Raw genomic sequence first — 25029 nt, 5'->3', positions numbered from 1 at the left:
TACCAGCAGCCTCTATTTGGCATGTTCTCCTTTGCTAAGGCATTCCTTGCCCCTGCCACCCATTCCTGGCAGCTCTCTCGTTGAAAAGGGTGGATGCTGTGACAAGGGTCTCTCTGGAGCTGCTCACATCTTCTTGCCAAAGCTGGCAGTCCCTGGGCTGTCCCAACGGTGCTCCAACAGACCTGTCTGCACCCCCTTGCTAAAGGAGACAGAAGAAAAGGCCTCCTCAGCTCTGCAGCCAGGGAAAAGGGCTCCCCATGCCCCAAAGCCTGGCTCAGGTCAGTAGTTCCTGGCAGTGCTGCTGAGCCCAGGCACTGCTCCACGGGACCTGTCATGGGCCCTCGTGCCACAACCACACTTACTCTTCCAGTACTTTCCTCGGGAGCTGCAGCTCTTCCTGCTGCTCTAATGTGCTCTGCCTTGCCGTGCTTCGCCCCTTCTCCTTCAGCTTCTCAGCATAGGCCTTTCTCAGGAGGTAGGGAGGGCGATAGGGATCCTCAAACACGTAGGGGCAGGAGGTCTGCAAAGGCAGAGGAGACTTCTAAAGCACTGCCACCAATGGCTGGGGCTGCTCCCAGAGCTTCAGCTGAGGCGTGTGACTTGCACAGGCTTGGCTTGGTCTTCAAAGCAGTGGTGCTGACCCCTCGCAGAGAGCACAAAGCTGCCAGCCCATGCCATAGCCAGCTGCACGCTCCAGCCTGGGGCCTCAGGAACAGCTCCACCTGCAGGGAGGGCAGGCCATGGCACTGCTGCTGTGCCCGGACACCTTTCCTGCTCCTTCCCAGGTGTTGCAGCTCCAGGGCCAGAGTGTCACTGGCCCAAAGAGCGAGGGGGGGAAATGCCCCTTTCCTGGGGGATGTGAGGTGCATGCCATACCTCTCCTAGCTCTGTGATCTGTCTCGTTCGGTTGCCAAAGTATTTGCGCCACACTTCACCTTCCACCTCATGGCGCCTGGATGCCATCAGCAGCTGGAGCTCTCTTTCTTCCCTCTCATTGTAGAGGGAGTGCATTCCCTAAAGGCCATGCACACACCACACATGCAACATTAGTCACCTTGAGCATGGCTAGGGCAGGAGGGCTGGGACAATGGGCAGCTCCTGCTGCCTCTCTGCCTCGGCCCAGAGCCCAAAATGTGACACAGGGCTGGCAAAACCCAAGGATGTACCATTGCTGAGGGTCGTGGAGCACATTTGGGGAGCTTTGACCGTGACTCAGATTGAGGTGTGGGGTGCATTAGCATCTTATCGGTCTTCTCCTGGATTACAGGCAGGAATCTAAAGAGGAAGGCCAGCAGTCTGAGTCTGTGGGAGCCCAGTCTGAGCCTGTATCTGTGCGATGGGCTCACACCCTGCTCCATGGCACCATGCGGCAGTTCAGCAGGACAAGGTCTCCAAGGCCATTCAACATCAGCACGTGCACCCCAGCCAAAGGAAACATCTCTCCCTCTCTACCCCAAGTGTGCAGTGTACCCCACACAGCCTCAGCCACACCACTCCTCTACAGGGCTCACCCTCCTCGGCCAGCCTCCTTGTCTTTAGGCCGATCAGATTCCACTGACTGCTGACTGGCCTGGGAAACCCTCCGTCGAGCCAGGAACACTGGATCCAGCACGCTGACTGCAAGTGGGAGAAAGGGAAGAGCATTCCGTGTCTTTGAGATCACGTGGCCAGCAGGAGGGGCAGAGCTGCTCAGTTGTGCCACACAAGGCTCACCCTCAGTCCTTGCCACCCTTGGGAGCCAGAGTTCCAGGCAGGCCCCTGTCCCTTACCCACACTTGATCCAGAGCTGAATTCCCACCAAGCCACCCATCTCTGTGGGACATGATTTTCCTCCTCTCCTACTCACCACTCTGCCATCAGAAGGGACTCACCAATAGGAAGAACTGGGAGGTACTGGGAATCCCCAGGGCCCACTGGAGGGATTGGACTGTAGGGGCTGCCCACAGCTCAGAGCCTCTTCCAGAATGGGTCATCACACAGTGACCTCAGACCTGCCCTCATGAGGGCAAGAGCACCCTCAGTCCCTGCCAGCCCTCAGATGGCACATTACCTCTGCGAGAACCCCCGCCCCAGGGCGCCGACTCTCTGCTGGGCTTCAGGGAAATCAGAGGAGCCCATGGCTGGTGTGGGGTCTCCACTACAAGACTGGAAACAAGAAGGCACCAACTGGGTAAAGCTGGGGCACCAGGCTCCCTTGGGGGCTCACACTTGTAACTGCTGGCACCCGTCTTTGGGAGCCACTGACAAGTCCTTGGAGGACACGGTGCACAACAACCCTCCTTGCTGCCCATGCAGACTGTCCCACCTCTCTCAGGGCACATTGAAAGTTGACTGGCCCCTTTGTCTGCAATCTCCAAGCCAGGGAAGAGTGAGCGGTGGGCAGAGCAGGAAGCTCTCCAGAGAAGGGGCTCGTCCTGCCCAAGTTTGGTTGGAATGGAGCCTCAATGAACTAGAAGCTGCAGAAGCTGCAGAAGCCATCCAGCTCACCTTGGTAGTGTGATGACCTCATCTCGACTGACCCGATTAAAATCATTTTGGCCTGGAAAGGCCACGATCCTCATCATGTTGGAGTCCTGGAAGGGGACAGCCACATTTCAACAGACACCCAGAAACATGCTGGTTGCCCACCAAGGTGGCAAAGCGCCTTGCTGCTCAGAGACACAACTGCTGCTTCCCAGAAAGCCTCACACCACCTTCTCCCTTGATGTCATTAGACCCTCCCTCAAAGGGCCAAGGCACTGCCAAGACATGGACAAGCTCATCAGGAGTGTGCCTAGGCTGGGTGGTGAGGCAGGTCATGACAACTGAGAGAAGGCAGCAGGAGAGCTTTGACAGCGTTGCCACAGAGCCACGAAGAGGAATCCCATAGAAATGACAAGCTCACCCTGAGAAGAGCTTTCAGCATGTTTCCTGTCACATCTGGCTCCAACACGCAGTGATCAAAGAAGGTCATGCTGACCACTTTTCCTCGCACAGCAAGGATACCAATGCCCTTGAAGGAGAATTCCACCTCCTTCTCGTCTGCAAGAGCTCCAGCAAAGCAAAGCAGGGTCTCATGTACACACAGCTCCACAATTTCTCGGCGGAAGTGGGTATCTGCAGCAATCTCCCCAAAGTCCAGCTGAACAACAGGTGTCTCATCTAGGAAACAAGAACAAAGCAACAGGGTGTCTGCCACCAGAGTTCAGCCAATTCCAAGATTAGGGGTCATCAGTGCCCAGCCCTCAGGCAACACTCTGCCAGACAGTGCTCCCCTTTCAGCTTCAGTCACATCTCCAGAACAGAGCTGGTGGTCAGGAGAAGCCAAGCAAAGCTTGGCCTCCTGCTGCAATCAACCAGCTGGAGCACAGGGGGAGCTGGGGAGATGAGGCTGGCTCCCCAGAGAGGGGCAAGGTGCTGGGCTGCCCTATGTGGGCCCACACTCAGCACTCTCCAGGTTGGAAGTGTCATCTTTGGCTGTGTCAGAGCTGTTGGCAACAACCCAAATGCAAGGACTGTGTAGGGAAAGTATTCCATTTTCTTACCAGGAATTTTGGTTTCCTCACACTCAAGGTTGTAGAATGTCCTCAGTTGTTTGTTTACAATGAACACAGGTCTCTCAACAGTCAAAACCTTGCCCTCTTCCACACTGGCATGCACTGGGACAATTGCAAATGTCCCAACTCCAATCTCCACTGCCTGGAAACAAGCAATAGGAGGGAGCATTGGCAGGGCTGCCCAGAGGCGAGGTGGCTGCCACATGACTGGCATGGTCCTGGGAATGGCACTTTGGCCCCTGCTCTGGAGGCCCAGAGGGACAGGGTGAGGCATGTACAGGAGGCAGGACTCACCCTCTTCTGCAAGAGTTGTCTGTGGATGTAGTGACATGCTCCAGACCAGATTTTCCAGATTTCTGGAAAGCAAAGGAAAAGCTCTGCCATGCTCTGATTCAGTGACAGCCACCATCCCCTGTGCCCCTACCCACACAGGTGACAGTGGGGCGCCCTCAAGCACCCCTTGCCCTGAATAAGCACTCTCATCAGGGGCTGCCCAACTGCGTGTTTGACTCCACGTTTAAAGCAACCCACCCTGTGTCCATGATAGGCCTGGGGAGGAAACGCAGGCAGTAGTTCTGGGAAGGGGATTTCCACTCCTAGACACTGCCAGTTCCTAGAGGCCTGGGCTTCCAAAGCTACCCCAGAGCCTCAAGGCACCACAAGGCAGGGCTCTCCTTACTGCAGTCTGTGCTGTCCAAAAGAGCCCCCTCTATGGCCCCAGCCTCAGGGGGGCTTTCCACAGCTCATCTCCATGTAATCTTGGCCCTGACAGTGCTGCTGCAAGGGACACCTATGGCCTTACCACTGTTGCTGAGCTCTTTGAGAGTTGGGAGCTCCTCCGGCCCCACAGGCTTATAGCGCATGTACTTCATTATCTTTGCCCCCCTGCAGTGCAGCAGATGAGGAAGAGGTGCTTGTCCTGCTATAAAACCCCTCTGCTCCTCTCCTCCTCTGCACTTCTTCCCAAGTGGTGTCTACAATGTTCTTCTAAAGTCTCCTGGCAGCAGGGCAGCTCCTGCGCAGCAGTGCAGAAAAGCTGCTTGCTCTGCTACAGAATCCCTCTGCTCCTCTCCTCTCTCCTCAACACTTCTCCAAGTGGTATCTCCAACGCTCTCCCACAGCTTCCCTTTGCCTCCTGGCAGCAGGGCAGCTCCTGCACAGCAGGGTGCTGGTGAGAGCAGTCCTGGTAATCACCCAGACCTCTCCAAAGAGTGTGAAGGGGGACCTGTCCCTGGGATGTGAGTGTCCCACTGTGATGTCATGCCATGGGTCACAGGGCTGCACACAACCTGCCACCACACAATCTCACCTACATTTATCTCCAGCATGAGCAGGGCAGCTCCACCGGTCACCTCAGGCTGCTGCACTGACCCTCCCACCTGCACAGCTCAGCTCATCCTCCCCAGCTGGGCACACAGGAACTCCTGGAACCTGGGGAGGAATAGGCATTAGTGCTGAAGGGGCTTCATGCACTCAGAATAAAGCTGGAGAGGTCTCCCCCAGGTCACAAGGGAAAGCAACCCCACGTTTTGGCTCCCCTATCCCCTAGGGTCACTGGGATGGACCTCTTTTCCTACACTAGGATCCACAAAGAAGGACTACAACTGCACATGGGATGCTGCAAAGGCACCATGTGCCTTGCAACTGCATCATCCCTCATACACGTGCCCTCCTGGAAAACTTCCCTAGACATGACTATTGGCTCCCAAACTCTCCAGTAAGCTCCCAGTGCCCCATTATCCCATGGGGACCCTGAGCACAGCTCCAGGAGCAGGAGATATGCTAGAAGCAGCACCAGGATAAAGCCTTGAAGATATAAGGAATGAGAAGACTCTTACCCAAGCACTGACCAAAGGCCCCATGAGCCCAAGCCCCAACACCAGAGTAACAAGGTGGTCCTGAAGGGCTGAAGCTCCCCCAAAAGAGGGGTGCAGGTGCCAATGCACTGGGCAGCATCACAGAGCAGCCTGTGCCACCATTGCTCAGGGTAAGACACACACTATGGAAGGGAAGAGCACCAGCAGCATGTACAGAGGTGGGAATCTCACTCTCCCAGGTCCCCCAGGAGCTGGACTCCATATTTTCCAAAAGAGTCCCACCATAGAAGGAGACCCATGTTGGTCAAGCAGGATTTGCCTTTCCTAAATTCTTAGGCTGTGTTGTCTCTGCTGTGTTGTATTTCAAGCAGACATCTGGTAAGTTGAAATCCCACATGAAAACAAGGGCTAGTGATCATAAGATTTCTCCCTTTGCTTATAAGATATTTCATCTGCCTCTTCATACTGCTTGGGAAGTCTGTAACAGACTCCCACCACAATATCTGCCTTGTTGGCTTTCCCCTTGGGTCTTACCCTGATACACTCAACCCTATCACACCACCATTAAGCTCCAGAAAATCAAAACACTCTCTGACTTACAAGGCTACCCCACTGCCTCTCCTTCATCTCCTGTCCCTTTTGAAGAATTCATAGCCACCTGTTGCAGCACTCAAGTTGTGTGAGTCATCCCATGTCTCTGTGATGGCAAGTATGTCACAGCTTTCCTGATACACAATGGTTTCCAGTTCCTCCTGTCTGTTGCTCATGCTGCCTGCATTGGTGTAGATGCACTTCAGCTGGGCTATTGGTCCCATTGACTTTCTGGGGGGGAGAACCGCTAATTCCTGCATGACCATTCACAGGCACTTCTGTGGCTTCTCATACCTCAACAACTCTTGCATCCTTGCTGCCACATGGATCTCCATTCCCTACCTATACTGAGACGGCATACTGAAGGACTTTGGTAGCAACCCAGCCCTCACACAGTGGCATGCCACCCCCAGGCTTATCTCTAGTGATCCTGGATTTATCCTTTCCCCCCTTCAGCTGTAGCTTAAAGGTCTCTCAACTGCTAACTCCTAAGCAAAATTCCTTTTCCCCACTTTGAAACAGGTGTAGCCCATCTGTTGCCAGCAGGTTCAGTGTTGTATAAACTAACCAGTGATCAAAAAAAGCCAAATTCTGCTGATAACACTAGGCTTCAATCCAGGTGTTGATCTGTTGGATTTTCCTGTTTCTATCCCCATCATTCCCTGAAACTGATAATGAAAACACTACTTGTGCTCCACATCCCTCAACCAGTTGTCTCAAGACCCTGACATCTCTCGATTGTCCTCAAGACTTCTTGCTGGTATATCATCACTGCCCACGTGAAAAACCAGCACAGGATAATAATGAGAGGGTTATATGAGGCTGGAGAGTTTCCTGGCAGTATCACTACCCTGGGCCCCAGGGAGGCAGCGCACTTCTCTATGGGTTGTGGCCTATTGGGAGCCCTGTTCCTCTCAGAATGGAGTCATAAATGACAATTACCATTATTTTTTTTCTTATCAGAGATGGTCATGATGAGGGGAGTAAACTGACTCCACTGAGGCAACCCCTCCCCCCTGGATGAACCTTTGTCCACAGTGTCATGTGCCTGGCCCTCAAGTTCCAGAGCCTCCTACCTGTTGTTTAAGGGCACCTGGGGAGGTGATTTGTGAGAAATCCGTTCCCATTTCCCCCTGTCTTAGGTCCTCTCCTTCTGCCTGCAGGCGAGAGAGCAGGGATCCTTTGTTCCTTGTGATGCCCCTGGCTGGTGCATTTGCCTCGGGGTTTGCAGAGTGTGGCCGCACCAATCTTCTCCTCAGCCTCCTTCATGCTTCCTAACCTTCCCACTGCCTCTCAGCTTACAGCAGACCAGACCGTCCACCTGGTCGCACTGGTGTTGACTGCTGCCCTCCGATACCAGCGTCAGGCTCTGGCCTTTCCCGTCTCCCAGGCACCTGGACTGCTGCACGTTTTCCCGGGAGCTCTGCCTGAGGTCGCCATATCTTGTCTGGAGCGCACAGAGGACGCGGCTCTATGCCGAGCGGACAGCACGGGGGGAGCTCCTCCCGCGAGGGCACAGACAGCGCCCGGCTGGTCGCTGGAGCTGCCGGGGGCCGCCATTCCCGCCGCCTCCCGCCCTGGGGGCCGCGCTCCTGGGCCCAGGCGCGAGCGATCCCGGCCCGCGCCTGCTCAGGGCTGCCTCTGCTCCTGTTGCCAGCGTGTCCTGTCGGGAGGCCGAGCCCTTCTCCGTGCCCGCGGTGGGGCAGCGGCATTTTAGGAGCACCCCCCGCCTGTCTGGTTCCCTGTGTCCCCCTGCTTCGCTCCTGAGCGTCTTTGCTGCAGCAGTTCATCTCTACCCAATACCTCCTGCTCCCCTTGCCTCTCAAGAGAAATAGTGCCTCATGTGATTAAAAACAAACAAACAAACAAACAAAACAAAAAAACCCACCAAATAAAACCCAACACACATAACGGATTAATCACTTAAGTTTGCAATACAAATGCAGTGTGACTTCGATCTCCTAAGCCTGTCCCCAGAACCCTGTGTTACCACTGCCCCTGTCAAGTCACCTTCTAATTCCACCAATCTGCTGGCCATAGACCAGCCACTGTGGATATGCTTCCGGCCAGCTGAGAAGTCAGGAAATTACAGTTTGGGAGCCCTGGGCATCTGGAGAGGCAACCAAAGAGGTTTTCTGGCTGCTCAGTGCCTGGATAAATCCCTGAATAAACTCCACAGATTGAAGATCTATCTCCAAAACCGTCAGCCTGACTCCTACTCCCAAGAGATCTGCACACTTGCTGAGGCTGCACTCAATCCCACTAGCCATGGCAATAAGGAAGACGATATTTGGTAGTGGCAGTCCCAGGGGAGACCCTGGAGTGACATGGGTCTGGCATAGTTGCACATGCTGCTGCAAGTACTCTTTTACCCTTGCAGGTCATGCCTTTCTTCGTCATGCTGTAATTTACCTTGCAAAAAAAGGGCTTTGGCACTTTCAAAATTTTCTCTCTCTCTGAAATGAATACACTTTCTCCCAAGAAGGCCATTGAACAGTTTCTGAGGGTAAGCCAGCCTTGTTCAACTAAAGGAATGCCACCAATGAAGCACATTTCTCCATGTCAGTGTAGCTCTTCAAGGAGCATCAAGCCAACTGTTTTCTTTAGTGGTGTAGGTTAGATTCTGCTTTTGAATTTCCCCATACCAGCCACAGAGAGAGAGGAGGCAGGGAGGGTTACCCAGAGCAAATCTGTACCAACAGTGCTGTGACCAGCCACAGACCTCTGGTTATCCCCACGAAGCAGTGTTTGGATGCAGGACAGCTGTGCTTTGAAGCCCCATGCCCTTTAGCCTGGAAGGGACACCACTCTTTTCAGTCCCACGGCCTGTCACCACTGGTTGACAGGACCAGGTACCTCCAGCCCATTTGCCCCTTGGCCAGGGGGCTGCAGGGGCCCCTCCTGTCCCCTTGGCCTGCAGAGAAAGGCAGTGAAGGCAGGAGCATGGTCACTGCAGCTGGGATCAGGTACCAGCAGCCTCTATTTGGCATGTTCTCCTTTGCTAAGGCATTCCTTGCCTCTGCCACCCATTCCTGGCAGCTCTCTCGTTGAAAAGGGTGGATGCTGTGACAAGGGTCTCTCTGGAGCTGCTCACATCTTCTTGCCAAAGCTGGCAGTCCCTGGGCCGTCCCAACGGTGCTCCAACAGACCTGTCTGCACCCCCTTGCTAAAGGAGACAGAAGAAAAGGCCTCCTCAGCTCTGCAGCCAGGGAAAAGGGCTCCCCATGCCCCAAAGCCTGGCTCAGGTCAGTAGTTCCTGGCAGTGCTGCTGAGCCCAGGCACTGCTCCACGGGACCTGTCATGGGCCCTCGTGCCACAACCACACTTACTCTTCCAGTACTTTCCTCGGGAGCTGCAGCTCTTCCTGCTGCTCTAATGTGCTCTGCCTTGCCGTGCTTCGCCCCTTCTCCTTCAGCTTCTCAGCATAGGCCTTTCTCAGGAGGTAGGGAGGGCGATAGGGATCCTCAAACACGTAGGGGCAGGAGGTCTGCAAAGGCAGAGGAGACTTCTAAAGCACTGCCACCAATGGCTGGGGCTGCTCCCAGAGCTTCAGCTGAGGCGTGTGACTTGCACAGGCTTGGCTTGGTCTTCAAAGCAGTGGTGCTGACCCCTTGCAGAGAGCACAAAGCTGCCAGCCCATGCCATAGCCAGCTGCATGCTCCAGCCTGGGGCCTCAGGAACAGCTCCACCTGCAGGGAGGGCAGGCCATGGCACTGCTGCTGTGCCCGGACACCTTTCCTGCTCCTTCCCAGGTGTTGCAGCTCCACGGCCAGAGTGTCACTGGCCCAAAGAGCGAGGGGGGGAAATGCCCCTTTCCTGGGGGATGTGAGGTGCATGCCATACCTTTCCTAGCTCTGTGTCCTGTCCCGTTCGGTTGCCAAAGTATTTGCGCCACACTTCACCTTCCACCTCATGGCGCCTGGATGCCATCAGCAGCTGGAGCTCTCTTTCTTCCCTCTCATTGTAGAGGGAGTGCATTCCCTGAAGGCCATGCACACACCACACATGCAACATTAGTCACCTTGAGCATGGCTAGGGCAGGAGGGCTGGGACAATGGGCAGCTCCTGCTGCCTCTCTGCCTCGGCCCAGAGCCCAAAATGTGACACAGGGCTGGCAAAACCCAAGGATGTACCATTGCTGAGGGTCGTGGAGTACATTCAGGGAGCTTTGACCGTGACTCAGATTGAGGTGTGGGGTGCATTAGCATCTTATCGGTCTTCTCCTGGATTACAGGCAGGAATCTAAAGAGGAAGGCCAGCAGTCTGAGTCTGTGGGAGCCCAGTCTGAGCCTGTATCTGTGCGATGGGCTCACACCCTGCTCCATGGCACCATGCGGCAGTTCAGCAGGACCACGAGTCCAGCAGGACAAGGTCTCCAGGGCCATTCAACATCAGCACGTGCACCCCAGCCAAAGGAAACATCTCTCCCTCTCTACCCCAAGTGTGCAGTGTACCCCACACAGCCTCAGCCACACCACTCCTCTACAGGGCTCACCCTCCTCGGCCAGCCTCCTTGTCTTTAGGCCGATCAGATTCCACTGACTGCTGACTGGCCTGGGAAACCCTCCGTCGAGCCAGGAACACTGGATCCAGCACGCTGACTGCAAGTGGGAGAAAGGGAAGAGCATTCCGTGTCTTTGAGATCACGTGGCCAGCAGGAGGGGCAGAGCTGCTCAGTCGTGCCACACAAGGCTCACCCTCAGTCCTTGCCACCCCTGGGAGCCAGAGTTTCAGGCAGGCCCCTGTCCCTTACCCACACTTGATCCAGAGCTGAATTCCCACCAAGCCACCCATCTCTGTGGGACATGATTTTCCTCCTCTCCTACTCACCACTCTGCCATCAGAAGGGACTCACCAATAGGAAGAACTGGGAGGTACTGGGAATCCCCAGGGCCCACTGGAGGGATTGGACTGTAGGGGCTGCCCACAGCTCAGAGCCTCTTCCAGAATGGGTCATCACACAGTGACCTCAGACCTGCCCTCATGAGGGCAAGAGCACCCTCAGTCCCTGCCAGCCCTCAGATGGCACATTACCTCTGCGAGAACCCCCGCCCCAGGGCGCCGACTCTCTGCTGGGCTTCAGGGAAATCAGAGGAGCCCATGGCTGGTGTGGGGTCTCCACTACAAGACTGGAAACAAGAAGGCACCAACTGGGTAAAGCTGGGGCACCAGGCTCCCTTGGGGGCTCACACTTGTAACTGCTGGCACCCGTCTTTGGGAGCCACTGACAAGTCCTTGGAGGACACGGTGCACAACAACCCTCCTTGCTGCCCATGCAGACTGTCCCACCTCTCTCAGGGTACATTGAAAGTTGACTGGCCCCTTTGTCTGCAATCTCCAAGCCAGGGAAGAGTGAGCGGTGGGCAGAGCAAGAAGCTCACCCGGGAAGGGGCTCATCCTGCCCAATTTTGGTTGGAATGGAGCCTCAATGAACTAGAAGCTGCAGAAGCCGCAGAAGCCATCCTGCTCACCTTGGTAGTGTGATGACCTCATCTCGACTGACCCGATTAAAATCATTTTGGCCTGGAAAGGCCACGATCCTCATCATGTTGGAGTCCTGGAAGGGGACAGCCACATTTCAACAGACACCCAGAAACATGCTGGTTGCCCACCAAGGTGGCAAAGTGCCTTGCTGCTCAGAGACACAACTGCTGCTTCCCAGAAAGCCTCACACCACCTTCTCCCTTGATGTCATTAGACCCTCCCTCAAAGGGCCGAGGCACTGCCCAGACATGGACAAGCTCATCAGGAGTGTGCCTAGGCTGGGTGGTGAGGCAGGTCATGACAACTGAGAGAAGGCAGCAGGAGAGCTTTGACAGCGTTGCCACAGAGCCACGAAGAGGAATCCCATAGAAATGGCAAGCTCACCTCCAGAAGAGCTTTCAGCATGTTTCCTGTCGTATCCAGCTTCAGCAGGCAGCGATCAAAGAAGGTCATGCTGACTACTTTTCCTCGCACAGCAAGGATACCAATGCCCTTGAAGGAGAATTCCACCTCTTTGTTGTCTCGGAGGGCCCCAGCAAAGCAAAGCAGGGTCTCATGTACACACAGCTCCACAATTTCTCGGCGGAAGTGGGTATCTGCAGCAATCTCCCCAAAGTCCAGCTGAACAACAGGTGTCTCGTCTAGGAAACAAGAACAAAGCAACAGGGTGTCTGCCACCAGAGTTCAGCCAATTCCAAGATTAGGGGTCATCAGTGCCCAGCCCTCAGGCAACACTCTACCAGACAGTGCTCCCCTTTCAGCTTCAGTCACCTCTCCAGAACAGAGCTGGTGGTCAGGAGAAGCCAAGCAAAGCTTGGCCTCCTGCTGCAATCAACCAGCTGGAGCACAGGGGGAGCTGGGGAGATGAGGCTGGCTCCCCAGAGAGGGGCAAGGTGCTGGGCTGCCCTATGTGGGCCCACACTCAGCACTCTCCAGGTTGGAAGTGTCATCTTTGGCTGTGTCAGAGCTGTTGGCAACAACCCAAATGCAAGGGCTGTGTGGGGAAAGTATTCCATCTTCTTACCAGGAATTTTGGTTTCCTCACACTCAAGGTTGTAGAATGTCCTCAGTTGTTTGTTTACAATGAACACAGGTCTCTCAACAGTCAAAACCTTGCCCTCTTCCACACTGGCATGCACTGGGACAATTGCAAATGTCCCAACTCCAGTCTCCACTGCCTGGAAACACAAGTAATAGGAGGGAGCATTGGCAGGGCTGCCGAGAGACGGGGTGGCTGCCACATGACTGGCATGGTCCTGGGAATGGCACTTTGGCCCCTGCTCTGGAGGCCCAGAGGGACAGGGTGAGGTGCTGAGGAGCCAGAGTCCAGCTGGGAATGTATTAAAGCCTGGAGAGAAATTTATGGTGCATGAAGGGACTCCATCTTATGCACTTTTTCATTTATATCTAGTTTTAAACATTGTTTAAAATGTTTTCCTCATATGATTGTATTAACCCCATTTTCCTGTATAGCCTGGGCTTGCCCAGGCTTGCCCAGAGCTGTTTTCCCGCCATAAGTTGTTTACTCCTTCATTTTCCCACTCATCCTGCACTGATTGGCTGGAGAGTGCCAAGTGTGGAGTGAGTTCCCATTCGTCCCTAATGCCCAACTCCTCCCAAGTTCCTCCTCCCTTCCTGCGTTCTCCTATCCTGTTATGCCCTGGAATGTTAATCCCATGCTCCTCCCCTGTTACCAAACCCTCCTATACCAGACCCTATATAAGTCCCTGCTTTACCTCAATAAAGTAGAAATTGCACCCCGACCTTCTACCTAGTCGGACCCCTTTGTGCAGTGTTGCAGTCCCATTCCCTCACCCACTGGACCATGGCATATGGCACCCAGGTCGTGGGGCAAGGTAGAAGGTCCTTTTATTAAAGGAACTCCCTTGTGCTCACCGGGCTCAGGTGGCACCTGGAGAGGTGATCAACCTGCCAGTCCTCCTCGGCTGAACTGCAGACTGTGGACCATCAGGTCAACGCGAGTCTTCGCACAGGACAGGTGAGCTGTCGGGGACATCCCTACTCCCTCTCCCATCTCCCAGTCTCCACGAGAGAGGAACTTTAACATCAACGACAAATTACCAGAAGTCAGCATAACACCATAATAGGACTCTGGCTGTCGACCTCTCAGAAATTTGTATACAGAAAACTTAAAGATTTTATTATCGATCATGGTCACCCCTTGGATAAAAAGTCAGCAAAAGCATTAGGCAAATGGCTTGAACACAAGGGGGAGATAATCTCTGACAATACATCAATTGAAGACTGGGAGAAAATTGGATATCACATTTGGAAAGCAAACAAAAGGGGTGACCGAAATGCTAAAGAAGCAATAATTGCCTGGAGACTCGTTCTGATGGTGCTACAGCACCAAAAGATGAACTCGAATGAGAATCTCCAAGAAAACCCATCGAAACATAAAAAATCCAAGCCAAAATCATTAGTCTGCAAGACAAAATCCCCAGAAAAGGACAAGCCCCGAAAGTCCCAAAATGGCGAGAGGGATGAAGAAGGCGCAACATTTTGGCGGTTTCCACAAAATGGCGTTGGTGATGGGGGAGGACGTTCGTGCGCACGCGAAACCGAAGTGCACAAGCGGCGAAGGTGGGAAAGGACCATTCAGGAAAAATCTGCGTGGGAGAAGCTTAGGCGGGTCCCACCGGCTCCACCTCCAGTTCCACCCCCTAGGCTGCCTCTGCCTCCGCCCGCTTACATCACCGATCCACCCACTGACACGCCTCCGCGCATACCCTCTCCCGCCAGCTCCGCCTCTTTCCCGGAGTCATCGCCCTTCTGGGGCCAAAGGGAAAAGAGGGGCAGGGTCAGGCCTAGTTCCAGTGTCAACACCTGGGAACATGGCAGTGCCCATGAGGCCTATGCCACCCAGGCCTCCAGCACTCACCACACACAGGCCTTAGACACATACTTATTAGTCACTCACCACAACCAGACGTTTGGAAGGCCTTCAGGGCCAAAGTGGCACAGGCTAATGATGCCGAATTCCTGAAGGCTTTCCCCATTTATTTAGAAGAAGGCCGTGCCCCAGAATGGAGGCCAATATCCTACCCTATGTTAAAGCATATCAAAAAAGCAATTATCGAATATGGCCTTGGAGCCCCGTTCACAGTGGGACTCCTTGAGTCCTTCTTCCTAGCTTATCATTTGATACCTTATGATATTCGAGCAGTGGTCAATGGCCTATTATCCACTGTCCAGTCATCAGTTTTTGAAGCAGAGTAGAAGAAGCTTGTTACCAAATATGTAAACGAAAAGATGGAAAGGTGAGGGATCCCGATACAGAGTGCAATAGATATGTTATATGGCAAGGGCAATTATACCAGTAGGCAGGATCAGGCACGCATAGACATAAAATACCTAGACATAACTAGGGAGTTGGCAGTTGAAGCATTAAAGAAGGCAGTCGATGTGTATATTCAGACACCATCCTTTACTCTAACAAATCAGGGGCCTAAGAAACCATTTATAGATTTTATCACAAGATTAAAAGGAGCGATTGCACGCCAGGTTCAGCAGAAAGTCAAGATATTCTATTTAATAAATTGGTGTATGAAAAAGCAAATGAGGACTGCCAACAGGCACTTAAAATCTTAAAGGACCCCACATTACTTGATATGATAGAGGCGTGTAAGAATGTGGGGTCTGGATCTCATAAGGCCTGATTGCTCACTGCTGCTCTAACTTGACTGCAAACACGTTTTAATTGTGGCCAGAAGGGCCACATGAAAAAACACTGCCCTGAACTGGCCATGAAACCTGACCCCCCAAAGACATTATGCCAAAGGTGTAAGAAGGGTCGCCATTGGGCTCACTATTGTCGATCTATTGCTAACATCAATGGCAAGTTCCTCCCTCCAAGAAAATCCCCCGATTTAAGATGGAAAGTAAACTTTAATTTGCTGCCTGACCTTAGGAAATGTCACTGTGAACATCAGGGAAATGAGAGGCAGAGCGCTCAGGGGGGTGTGAAGATACAAGAATCCCCTCAGATGTACTCCATCCTACACAGCCAGCCTTCCCAGTAGTTAAGGAACGACCACCACTCTTAGACTGGATTATATTAACCATTGTGCCTCCCGCACTCCAGCTCAAATCCACTCAACAACTCATAGGGGTCTACCCCTCCTCTGACGTTCAACCAGATCAAGTATACCTAATTGTTTCACATTTCACAGCACTCGAGAGGGGAATTGTAATGACACCTACCCTGTTGACCAGACTCACAAATAATAACATCAGTATTTGTATTTCTGTTGTTTTACCACCTGTAGAGTTGTTTTACCACCTTCAGCCATCATCTATCATTATATAGATGACATCCTGATAGCAGCAAAACACGGGACCGAACTACAATCCACCTTGACTGCCTTAACTGACGCCATCCAAAAAGCAGGTCTGCAGCTTGCCCCAGAAAAAATTCAACACACCCAACCTTGGACCTACCTCGGATGGAGGATCACTCAACAGGAAATCATGCCACAACCACTGACTTTCAAAGTAACGGACACTATGACCCTGAATGATTTGCAATGGCTTTTAGGAGCCATTAACTGGCTGAGGCCTGTCTTGGGGATCACAACAGAGGAACTGCACCCCCTCTTCGAGCTACTTAAAGGTGACCCAACTCTCACATCTATTCGATCCCTAACCCCAGAAGCAAAACAAGCTCTGGAAGTATGCTCTCAAGCCGTCGAAAACAGGCAAAGCAGACGACGACACCCTGACCTGCACATTCGCCTCGCCATCATATCCAGCAAGTTCCAACCTTTTGCTGTCCTTTTCCAATGGGATCAGGCAGAATCCGACCCTTTGAGAATTCATTTTCCGGTCGCCAAAATGGTCTCCACAGATGCTTTGGTCAGCATTATGTCCGAGGATGAGGAGATCAGGTGTGGCGACCCAATACAGGCAAATTGGATGACTGCTGTCAAATCTTCCAGACTGTTCTTGACATGCTCTGTTTATTTTCCAGAACTCAGGAAACCACAAAAAGTCAGCATTATAGGACTGTTAGATATGGGGGCCGACGTTACGATCGTCACCTCCCGAGACTGGCCTCCCAGCTGGCCAGCACAGTCAACCGACATAAGGGTCAGCGGGGTGGGCGGATCACAACAGCCAGCCAGAAGTACCAAAACTGCCAGCATATACGGGCCAGAGGGCAGACCTGCATCTCTCAAACCATTCGTACTTAACATTCCAGTAACTTTATGGGGACAGGATGCCATGGAGCAGTGGCATCTCGGAATAGAGACAATTTTTTAGGGGGAGTCACTGAGCAAGTGCAGCTGCCCAGACTGATGTGGAAGACTGAAGTTCCAGTCTGGGTTGATCAGTGGCCCCTACCAGTCCAAAACCTGCAAATTTTAAACAAATTGGTAGATCAGGAATTGGCCAAAGGACACCTGGAGTCTTCCACCAGTCCCTGGAACACTCCAGTGTTTGTCCTCCAAAAATCCTCAGGATCCTGGAGATTTCTCCAGGACCTGCGCAAAGTGAATGAAGTCCTGGAAGCCATGGGAGCCCTTCAGCAAGGTATGCCATCTCCATCTATGCTACCTGCTGAATGACCCATGATGGTTGTTGATATAAAGGACTGCTTCTTTCATATTTTTCTCAATTCAGCCAATTTGGTGAATTTGTGTTTTCCGTCCCAGCAATCAATGCTTGCGAACCTCACTGCACGTTCCAGTGGAAAGTGCTTCCCCAGGGGATGAAGAATTCGCCAACGCTTTGTCAAATGTTTGTTGCAAAAATTTTATCCCCAATTAGGCAGAAATTCACAAAGTCAGTCATCTTCCATTATATGGACAATGTTTCGATCTGCGCGGAGACAGAATTGGCTGTCAAAAAGACTTTAGATTTGGTTGTTTTTACTCTAAATTCGCATGGTCTAGAAATTTCCCCAGAAAAGGTACAAAAGGAAGCACCATGGAGGTACCTCGGACTCCAAATTAACCAAAAAAGTGTCAGACCGCAAACAAAAATGTCCAAAATTTGAATGACCTCCAGAAGCTACTAGGAGCTATCAATTGGATACGCCCTGTACTGGGGATCACAACCAGTGATTTACATCCCGTATTTGAGCTTTTGAAAGGAGATGCAGATTCATCCTCCTCCCCAGGTCTGTTACAAAGGAGGCAGAAGATGCCCTCCATATGGTTGAAAAGAAAATATCGGAAAGAGAAGTGAGTCGGAGGATGGAGGGACTGCCATCCTCCTTGGTAATTATAAGGGAAGAAAAACAGCCGTTGGCCATCTTGGGCCAATTTTGAATCGATAATAAGGACTTCTACTTGGGGGAATGGTTGTTCCTCCCCCACCAGTTCCAAAAGACTATTGTTACCCTGGGTAAAATGATTGGCAAATTAGTCTTCAAAGGACATATGAGGTGTTTAGAGCTTAACAGAAGGGAACCACATTATGTTTACCTCCCATTAACCTCTGAACAAATCGGGCAACTGCTGAGACCCTCTGTTGATTTCCAAATTGCCATTGGTGGATACCTGGAAGAGGTGAAGTTTCACCTCCTGGCATGTCAGTTTGTTCAGAGATTGGCCCAAATTCCATTTAAATTAGAAATTATGCAATCCAAGATTCCAATTAGAGAAGCAAAGAAGATATTCACGGATGGCTCCGGTAGGACTGGAGATGCAGTCATCGTCTGGAAACAGGATGACAATTGGCGACAAGATATCCATAAAGTGCAAGGTTCACCTCAGATTGTGGAACTTTCAGCAGTTGTACGTGCTTTCGAGATCTTTCAAAACGAAGTGATAAATATTGTATCTGATTCAGCCTATGTGGTGGGCATAGTAAAGAGAATTTAAAAGATGTTTCTAATCGGCTTCTGTTTGATTTGCTAAACAAGCTATTGTTTTTGATTCAAAACAGGAAATTAGGATATTACATTATACATACCCAGTCCCACACTGCTCTACCAGGTCCTGTGGCAGAGGGAAACCAGATTGCAGATTAGCTGGCAGGTATGATGCCAGTACCAAATTTATTCCAGCAAGCCAGATTTTCTCATGAGTTTTTCCACCAAAATGGTCAATCACTACAAAAACAATTTAATCTGAAATTAAATCAGGCAAAGGAGATTTTAAAGACCTGCCCTGATTGCCAAGCAGTGGCCCCACTTAAACCCAAAGGAACTAACCCCAGAGGGTTGGAGCCACTAGAAATTTGGCAATTGGATGTGACACATGTGCCCAAATTTGGGAAAGTAAGATATGTACATGTGTCAATTGACACATTCTCCAAAATTATAGTAGCCACCACGCATTCTGGTGAGAGAAATCGAGATGTCAAGAAGCATTTTTTGTCTGCGTTTGCAAGAATGGGGGTCCCAAACCAGGTCAAAATGGATAACGGGCCCTCATATGTATCAAAAGAAACCAAAGCATTTTTTAATAGCTGGGGTATCCACCATACCACTGGAATGGGGCAGGGTATAGTGGAAAGGGCCCATCAAAACATAAAAAATCTACTAAGGAAACAAAAAAGGGGGAGTATGGGTCTGGCTCCCCAAGAAAAGACTAGAGAAAGTCATGTATGTTCTAAATTTCTAAAATAATTGCAGGGACCTGACATGCCCACAAGTAGAAGACCTATAAGGAGGCACTTCCGATCAGAAAACCAACAGAACATAAGGAAGGCCAAAATACTTTACAAAGACCTACTAACTGACAAGTGGACGGGTCCCTTTCCTCTCATCACTTTGGGGAAGGGACACACCTGTATCTCCACTGATACAGGACCGAGGTGGGTCCATGCAAAGTGCATGAAGGTCTTCAGAGAAACATCATGTGAACCATCTACGCCTTCACCACCTTCATCAGTTTCGGAGTGATCCTTTCAACATTGGAGACCGCGTCAGCCATTCCCATCTGGATGTACCAACAGCCCGAAAACGTTTGGGTGAAGTTGGCGCAAGAAACAAATAATGACACTATCTGTCTTTCGGTTAATAATATTAATAATTTATTTCAGACGTGTTTAGTTGGTTTACCCCTTAGTGACGATTTCAGAAATTATTTTTAATCACCTTCTTATGTTGAGGATGACCCCGCTGAATTTGAGGTCTTAGGTTCTGTTATTACTGATCAGTGTTTTAAGTTCGCATCTGGGTCTACATCTTGCATAAAGAAGAACAATGTTACTCCCTTTAAGAAAATATATCAGGATGCCTCCCTGTGGTGCAATGGCACTGCGCTTGAAATAATCACAACAGAGTCAGTAGGCTTCAAACCAAGTGCCCTGCCACAGGGAAGATTCCTAATCTGTGGCGAGAGAGTGTGGGCTGGTATCCCATCCTATCCCATTGGAGGACCCTGTGCCATCGGCCAGGTCACCCTATTCCACCTACACAAATTTGGGTTAATCAGTGAAAAACCCACCTCATTGATTCGCCCCAAGAGAGACTTCGGAATGCTTTGTATGCAAAACCCCATCCTTAATGATACATTGAGAGTGAAGTACCTGGCAGTGGGGCCGGAGGCAAGACCTCTTACCCCCCAGCCACCAAGTCTTTACACGACCCTAAAAGATTAACCACTACTAAAAGGTCCACGATAACACCTTCTCCTCCAAAAAGAGACTGGAGGCTAGGTAGCAGACAAGTTATCGAGTCATATGGAAAAGATACCCTCAGTTACCCTACCCTCCAGTCTCCCCTTAAGTGGGTGAAAGGAGATTCTCCAGTCTCATCCAAGGTTGCTGTTGTTCCACCTGATGCTTTGCATCCTCCAATGGGAGTTCTTCCAATCTCCAAAATTCCGGAGGATTGTGATCCTAATATTGAGTTGTGGCCAACCATGGGAAATTATTTCAGCTCTTTTATCATTGCAGGGATCAGAACCTTGCATGCCCTCAACACCCTGACGCACGTGGGATGCTGGCTCACGAAAGAGGCCAACGCAACCAGCATGACCCTAGAAGGCCTGGTTAAAGCCACTCAAAAATTGAAAGAAGTCCCTTCAAAACAGGGCCACCATAGACTTCCTGTTACTGGCACACGGCCATGGGTGCCAGGATTTTTAGGGGATGTGTTGCCTAAATTTTTCCGATCACTCTGAATCAATTTTCCAAAGCATTAAAATCTTGCGTGACCTTATCAATGAAATTAAATTTTCCCCTAAGATATCCCCAGATGATCTATTTGATAAATTGGGTTCCCCTAGTTTACCCAACTAGTCTAAACAAATACTTTTAATGTGTTTCAGAGTCTTGATGACCCTTTTTATGTTGTTACTAACATTTTGTTGTGTCATAGCTGCCTGCAAAAGCCTCATTCTGAGTAAAATATTTTTGTCCTTCTATCAAGAAAACAAAAAAGGGGGAGATGCTGAGGAGCCAGAGTCTGACTGGGAACATTTTAAAGCCTGGAGAGAAATTTATGGTGCGTGAAGGGACTCCATCTTATGCACTTGCTCATTTATACCCAGTTTTAAACATTGTTTAAAACGTTTTCCTCATATGATTGTATTAACCCCATTTTCCTGTATAGCCTGGGCTTACCCAGGCTTGCCCAGAGCTGTTTTCCCGCCATAAGTTGTTTACTCCTTCATTTTCCCACTCATCCTGCACTGATTGGCTGGGGAGTGCCAAGTGTGGAGTGAGTCCCCATTGGTCCCTAATGCCCAACTCCTCCCAAGTTCCTCCTCCCTTCCTGCGTTCTCCTATCCTGTTATGCCCTGGAATGTTAATCCCATGCTCCTCCCCTGTTACCAAACCCTCCTATACCAGACCCTATATAAGTCCCTGCTCTACCTCAATAAAGTAGCCATTGCACTCCGACCTTCTACCTAGTCGGACCCCTTTGTGCAGTGTTGCGGTCCCATTCCCTCACCCACAGACCGTGGCAGTGAGGCATGTGCAGGAGGCAGGACTCACCCTCTTCTGCAAGAGCTGTCTGTGGATGTAGCGAGATGCTCCAGACCAGATTTTCCAGATTTCTGGAAAGCAAAGGAAAAGCCCTGCCATTCTCTGATTCAGTGACAGCCACCATCCCCTGTGCCCCTACCCACACAGGTGACAGTGGAGTGCCCTTTAGCCCCCCTTGCCCAGTCTCATCTCTGGGGCTGCCCAGTTGCATTCCTGACTGCCCTAAGGCTCAAAGCAACCCACCCTGCGTCCATGATAGGCCTGGAGAGGAAAGGCAGGCAGTAGTTTTGGGAAGAGAATTTCCACTCCTAGACACTGCCATTTCCCAGAAGGTGATTATCATGTGTGTGTCTCAAACACCCATAGCCAGATGGCTGTGGAGCCAACTAAAACTTGTTGATAACACACAAGGATTGTTGGTAATAACCGGAGATTGTTGGTAGTAACACACCATGGGAAAGGACAAAATAAGGCTGGAGAAGGGGGCGATGAGGAAGTAGAGGAGCACTTTTCTGGGACAAACATCCTTGTTATTAATCCTGGAGAGAAGCACAACACAGTACAATGCAAGTGCAGGAATGAGATAGAGAAGTGACCATGGACTGTAGGGGGGATGAAGAACACCAAAGACCCCTGAACCCTTTCAACCCATTTCCACAAAGGTGTGAAAGAACAGACTGCAGATGATAACTAATTTGCATAGAAAGTGAGAAACCTCTTTGGGGTATAGAAATGTGTCTATAAAAAAGTACCCCCACCAAGCCCAGGTGGTGCCCCCAGGACATCCCATTGGCTGGGCTGATATTGGAACCAGAAGTAGTGATTGATTCCTTCCTTCTTTCTTTTTCTTTCTCTCGCTCTCTTCCTCTTTAATTCATCTCTTCCTTTCTTTCCCTTTTCATCTTACCCATTTATCCAAAACCCACTGCCATGTTCCTATATAGTAGGTCAGAAACTCACAATTTCCATGCCAAGCATGTAATTTACTAATAAAACATCATAAGTTCTTGTGGACTTTTTTTGTTCCTTTCTACCATGAGCATCACCCTTCCCCTTAAGGGTGGGATGTCACAGCTACCAAAGCCACCCCAGAGCCTCAAGGCACCACAAGGCAGGGCTCTCCTTACTGCAGCCTGTGCTGACTAAAAGAGCCCCCTCTATGGCCCCAGCCTCAGGGGGGCTTTCCACAGCTCATCTCCATGTAATCTTGGCCCTGACAGTGCTGCTGCAAGGGACACCTATGGCCTTACCACTGTTGCTGAGCTCCTTGAGAGTTGGGAGCTCCTCTGGCCCTACAGAACTAGAGAGCAGGTAGTTCTGCATCTCTGCCCCCCTGCAGTGCAGCAGCTGAGGAAGAGGTGCTTGTCCTGCTACAAAACCCCTCTGCTCCTCTCCTTTCTTTGACGCTTCTCCCCAGGCAGCGTCTCCAATGCTCTCCTAAATCATCTCCTTGTCTCCTGGCAGCAGGGCAGATCCTGCAATATAGAGCAGAAAAGATGCCTGCCCTGCTCAAAATCCCTCTGCTCCTCTCCTCCCTCTCAACACTTCTCCAAGTGGTATCTCCAACGCTCTCCCACAGCTTTCCTTTGCCTCCTAGCAGCAGGGCAGCTCCTGCACAGCAGAGTGCTGGTGAGGGCAGTTCCAGTGGTGTCCAGGCCTCTCCAAAGAGTGTATTCCAAGGACACTGTCCCTGGGATGTGAGTGTCCCACTGTGATGTCATGCCATGGGTCACAGGGCTGCACACAACCTGCCACCACACAATCTCACCTACATTTATCTCCAGCATGAGCAGGGCAGCTCCACCGGTCACCTCAGGCTGCTGCACTGACCCTCCCACCTGCACAGCTCAGCTCATCCTCCCCAGCTGGGCACACAGGAACTCCTGGAACCTGGGGAGGAATAGGCATTAGTGCTGAAGGGGCTTCATGCACTCAGAATAAAGCTGGAGAGGTCCCCCCAGGTCATGAGGGAAAGCAACCCCACATTTTGGCTCCCAGGGCAACCCTCAGCCCCTCCTATCCCCTAGGGCCACTGGGATGGACCTCTTTCCCTACACCAGGATCCACAAAGAAGGACTACAACTGCACATGTGCCTTGCAACTGCATCCTCCGATGCACAGTCACCTTCCTGGAAGTCTCCCTTGACATGATTGTCAGCTTCCAAAATCTTCTACCCAGCTTGCAGAGATTCTTTGCACCTGGCTACAGACACCCAAATAAACCAGCCCAGATGGGGACTGATAACCATGTGCAGGTGGTATAAGAAGTCACCTTCCCTGAGACAAGAACTGTGTTTGGCCATGAGCTTGTCATTGTGTCCATTAGGTATCACTACACTGTTCAGGTACACAAGGCACAGCTGAAATGAAAAACCCGTGTGCAGGCACGTGTAACTCAGCCACTGAGTGTGGTGTACCAGGTGTGAAGGAACATGGACGTGGTGCCTGCTGTTGTCAGGTAGAATATAAGTAGCTACCATGAGGTGACAGCGGCTCCAGATTCTATTTTTATTTTTTTAATATACGCAAACTAAGCTCAACTTCTAGTTCTTTATTTTTAAACATTGACCAGTTCTTTTACTTAGTTATATATGACTTTAAAATACTGTTCATGAAAACTTATTAAGTTTCCATAATACCTTATGGGTGCCTTCCCATTAACATTTCATAGACTTTCCATGAAGGTGTGATTTATGGCCTTTATGTACAACCACTCATCGGAGAGATTTTGAATAAGACAATCTCTGTGAGTAAATGTTGCTCCTGTACATTAGTGGTTTCCAAGTCAGGCAATTAACTTACAAATGTTTGCAGGCTCTTTCTTCATTTTTTTCATAACATAGTCAGGAACAGTATTAATATCCAGTACCAAGTCTAATAAAATTTCCATTACCTTCTGGGGTTAATAATGAACACAGCAGGGACAAAATCAGTATCACTGTATTAACTATCATTAAATAAGGTATCTAAGCATGAGCATCATAGCAAGTGAGTGTATATAAAAAATTTGTATTTGTCTACTTATCTTATTCAAACTCTAACTTTGACATTAAGCCTTGGATTTGAAAATTAGTAACGTGCAAACACATTGTGCACGGTCAATTAAACTGAACTCCACTATTTCACATCATCTCAGGAACTGTGAAAACTAGAACTAAACTTCATTTCTGCCAGTTTTAAAAAAGTATTTTAGATTTTTTTTCATGAATGAAAAAAACTGTCTGAATCGATTGATTTTAAGTATGGAACTCTCTGAACGATTTGATCCTACGTATAACCATTTCAACTTAAAAACCAAATCATGCTGCATATTACAATAGTAAAATTAAATTTTACTACATTCCTTCATTAGCAGCATACATCCATGTAATTAAAATACTTGGAGTTATCAAATCTGAGGCATGTATTATGTCTGGTCTAGCACATGGAAATCTGCGGTAGAGGGCTCAAGGCATATTCCCCACTGGCTAACCTTGGGCATTTGAGTGTTTCTGTGGACAAGTAGGCTCCATACAACTTGTCAAGCCAGCAAAGAGAGAAAAACACAAACCATGTAGGTCTGAAGTCACCTCCGTACATAATAAAATGATGGTACAATCACATTTGGAAAGCAGGTTGTAAAAAGAGAAAATGGCTTATGAGGACATCAGTAAAACAGAAGGGGGAGAGAACAGACAAAGGATCCCAGCTCCCCA

The 25029-nt window shown here is 50.5% G+C and overlaps 1 protein-coding gene across 12 annotated transcripts; it reads right to left on the bottom strand.

Annotated features, from left to right (window-relative positions):
• LOC127461553 (coiled-coil domain-containing protein 81-like) lies at positions 1 to 23041 on the bottom strand. Of its 12 annotated transcripts, none has more exons than XM_051769462.1 (11): positions 22585 to 23041; positions 21344 to 21405; positions 3525 to 3678; positions 2885 to 3141; positions 2488 to 2573; positions 2051 to 2145; positions 1512 to 1617; positions 1167 to 1275; positions 877 to 1014; positions 363 to 520; positions 1 to 199 (listed from the first exon to the last, which is right to left on the bottom strand). In XM_051769462.1, exons 1-11 carry the CDS (start codon positions 22655 to 22657, stop codon positions 124 to 126), a joined length of 1314 nt encoding a protein of 437 aa, XP_051625422.1. In that variant the 5' UTR covers positions 22658 to 23041; the 3' UTR covers positions 1 to 123. The 12 variants fall into 12 exon arrangements, with proteins under 12 accessions (XP_051625422.1, XP_051625414.1, XP_051625416.1 ...); XM_051769454.1 differs by lacking the exons at positions 1167 to 1275; positions 1512 to 1617; positions 2051 to 2145; ... (1 more) ...; positions 2885 to 3141; positions 3525 to 3678 and adding exons at positions 10078 to 10186; positions 10440 to 10545; positions 10979 to 11094; ... (1 more) ...; positions 11813 to 12069; positions 12453 to 12606 and having other exon boundaries at positions 22585 to 23040; XM_051769456.1 differs by lacking the exons at positions 1512 to 1617; positions 2051 to 2145; positions 2488 to 2573; positions 2885 to 3141; positions 3525 to 3678 and adding exons at positions 10440 to 10545; positions 10979 to 11094; positions 11416 to 11501; positions 11813 to 12069; positions 12453 to 12606 and having other exon boundaries at positions 22585 to 23040.
• Positions 23042 to 25029: the final 1988 nt, after the last annotated feature.

The sequence above is a fragment of the Manacus candei genome, unplaced genomic scaffold (assembly GCF_025592945.1).
Source record: "Manacus candei isolate 608988 ecotype Guabito, Panama unplaced genomic scaffold, ASM2559294v1 h1tg000108l, whole genome shotgun sequence".
NCBI lineage: Eukaryota > Metazoa > Chordata > Aves > Passeriformes > Pipridae > Manacus > Manacus candei.
Note: the sequence above shows the minus strand (reverse complement) of the source record. Positions and strands in the feature narration are given on the sequence as shown.

Bases quoted from the DNA above. Each gene is read 5' to 3' on its own strand.
- LOC127461553 (XM_051769454.1), bottom strand. From the start codon at position 22,657: ATGCAGAACTACCTGCTCTCTAGTTCTGTAGGGCCAGAGGAGCTCCCA. The intron at 10,187-10,439 runs GTGAGCCCTGTA...CTTCCTCTTTAG, and splicing joins AAGGAGGCTGGCCGAGGAGG to ATTCCTGCCTGTAATCCAGG. The intron at 1,015-10,077 runs GTACATCCTTGG...CATGGCCTTTAG, and splicing joins CTCCACGACCCTCAGCAATG to GGAATGCACTCCCTCTACAA.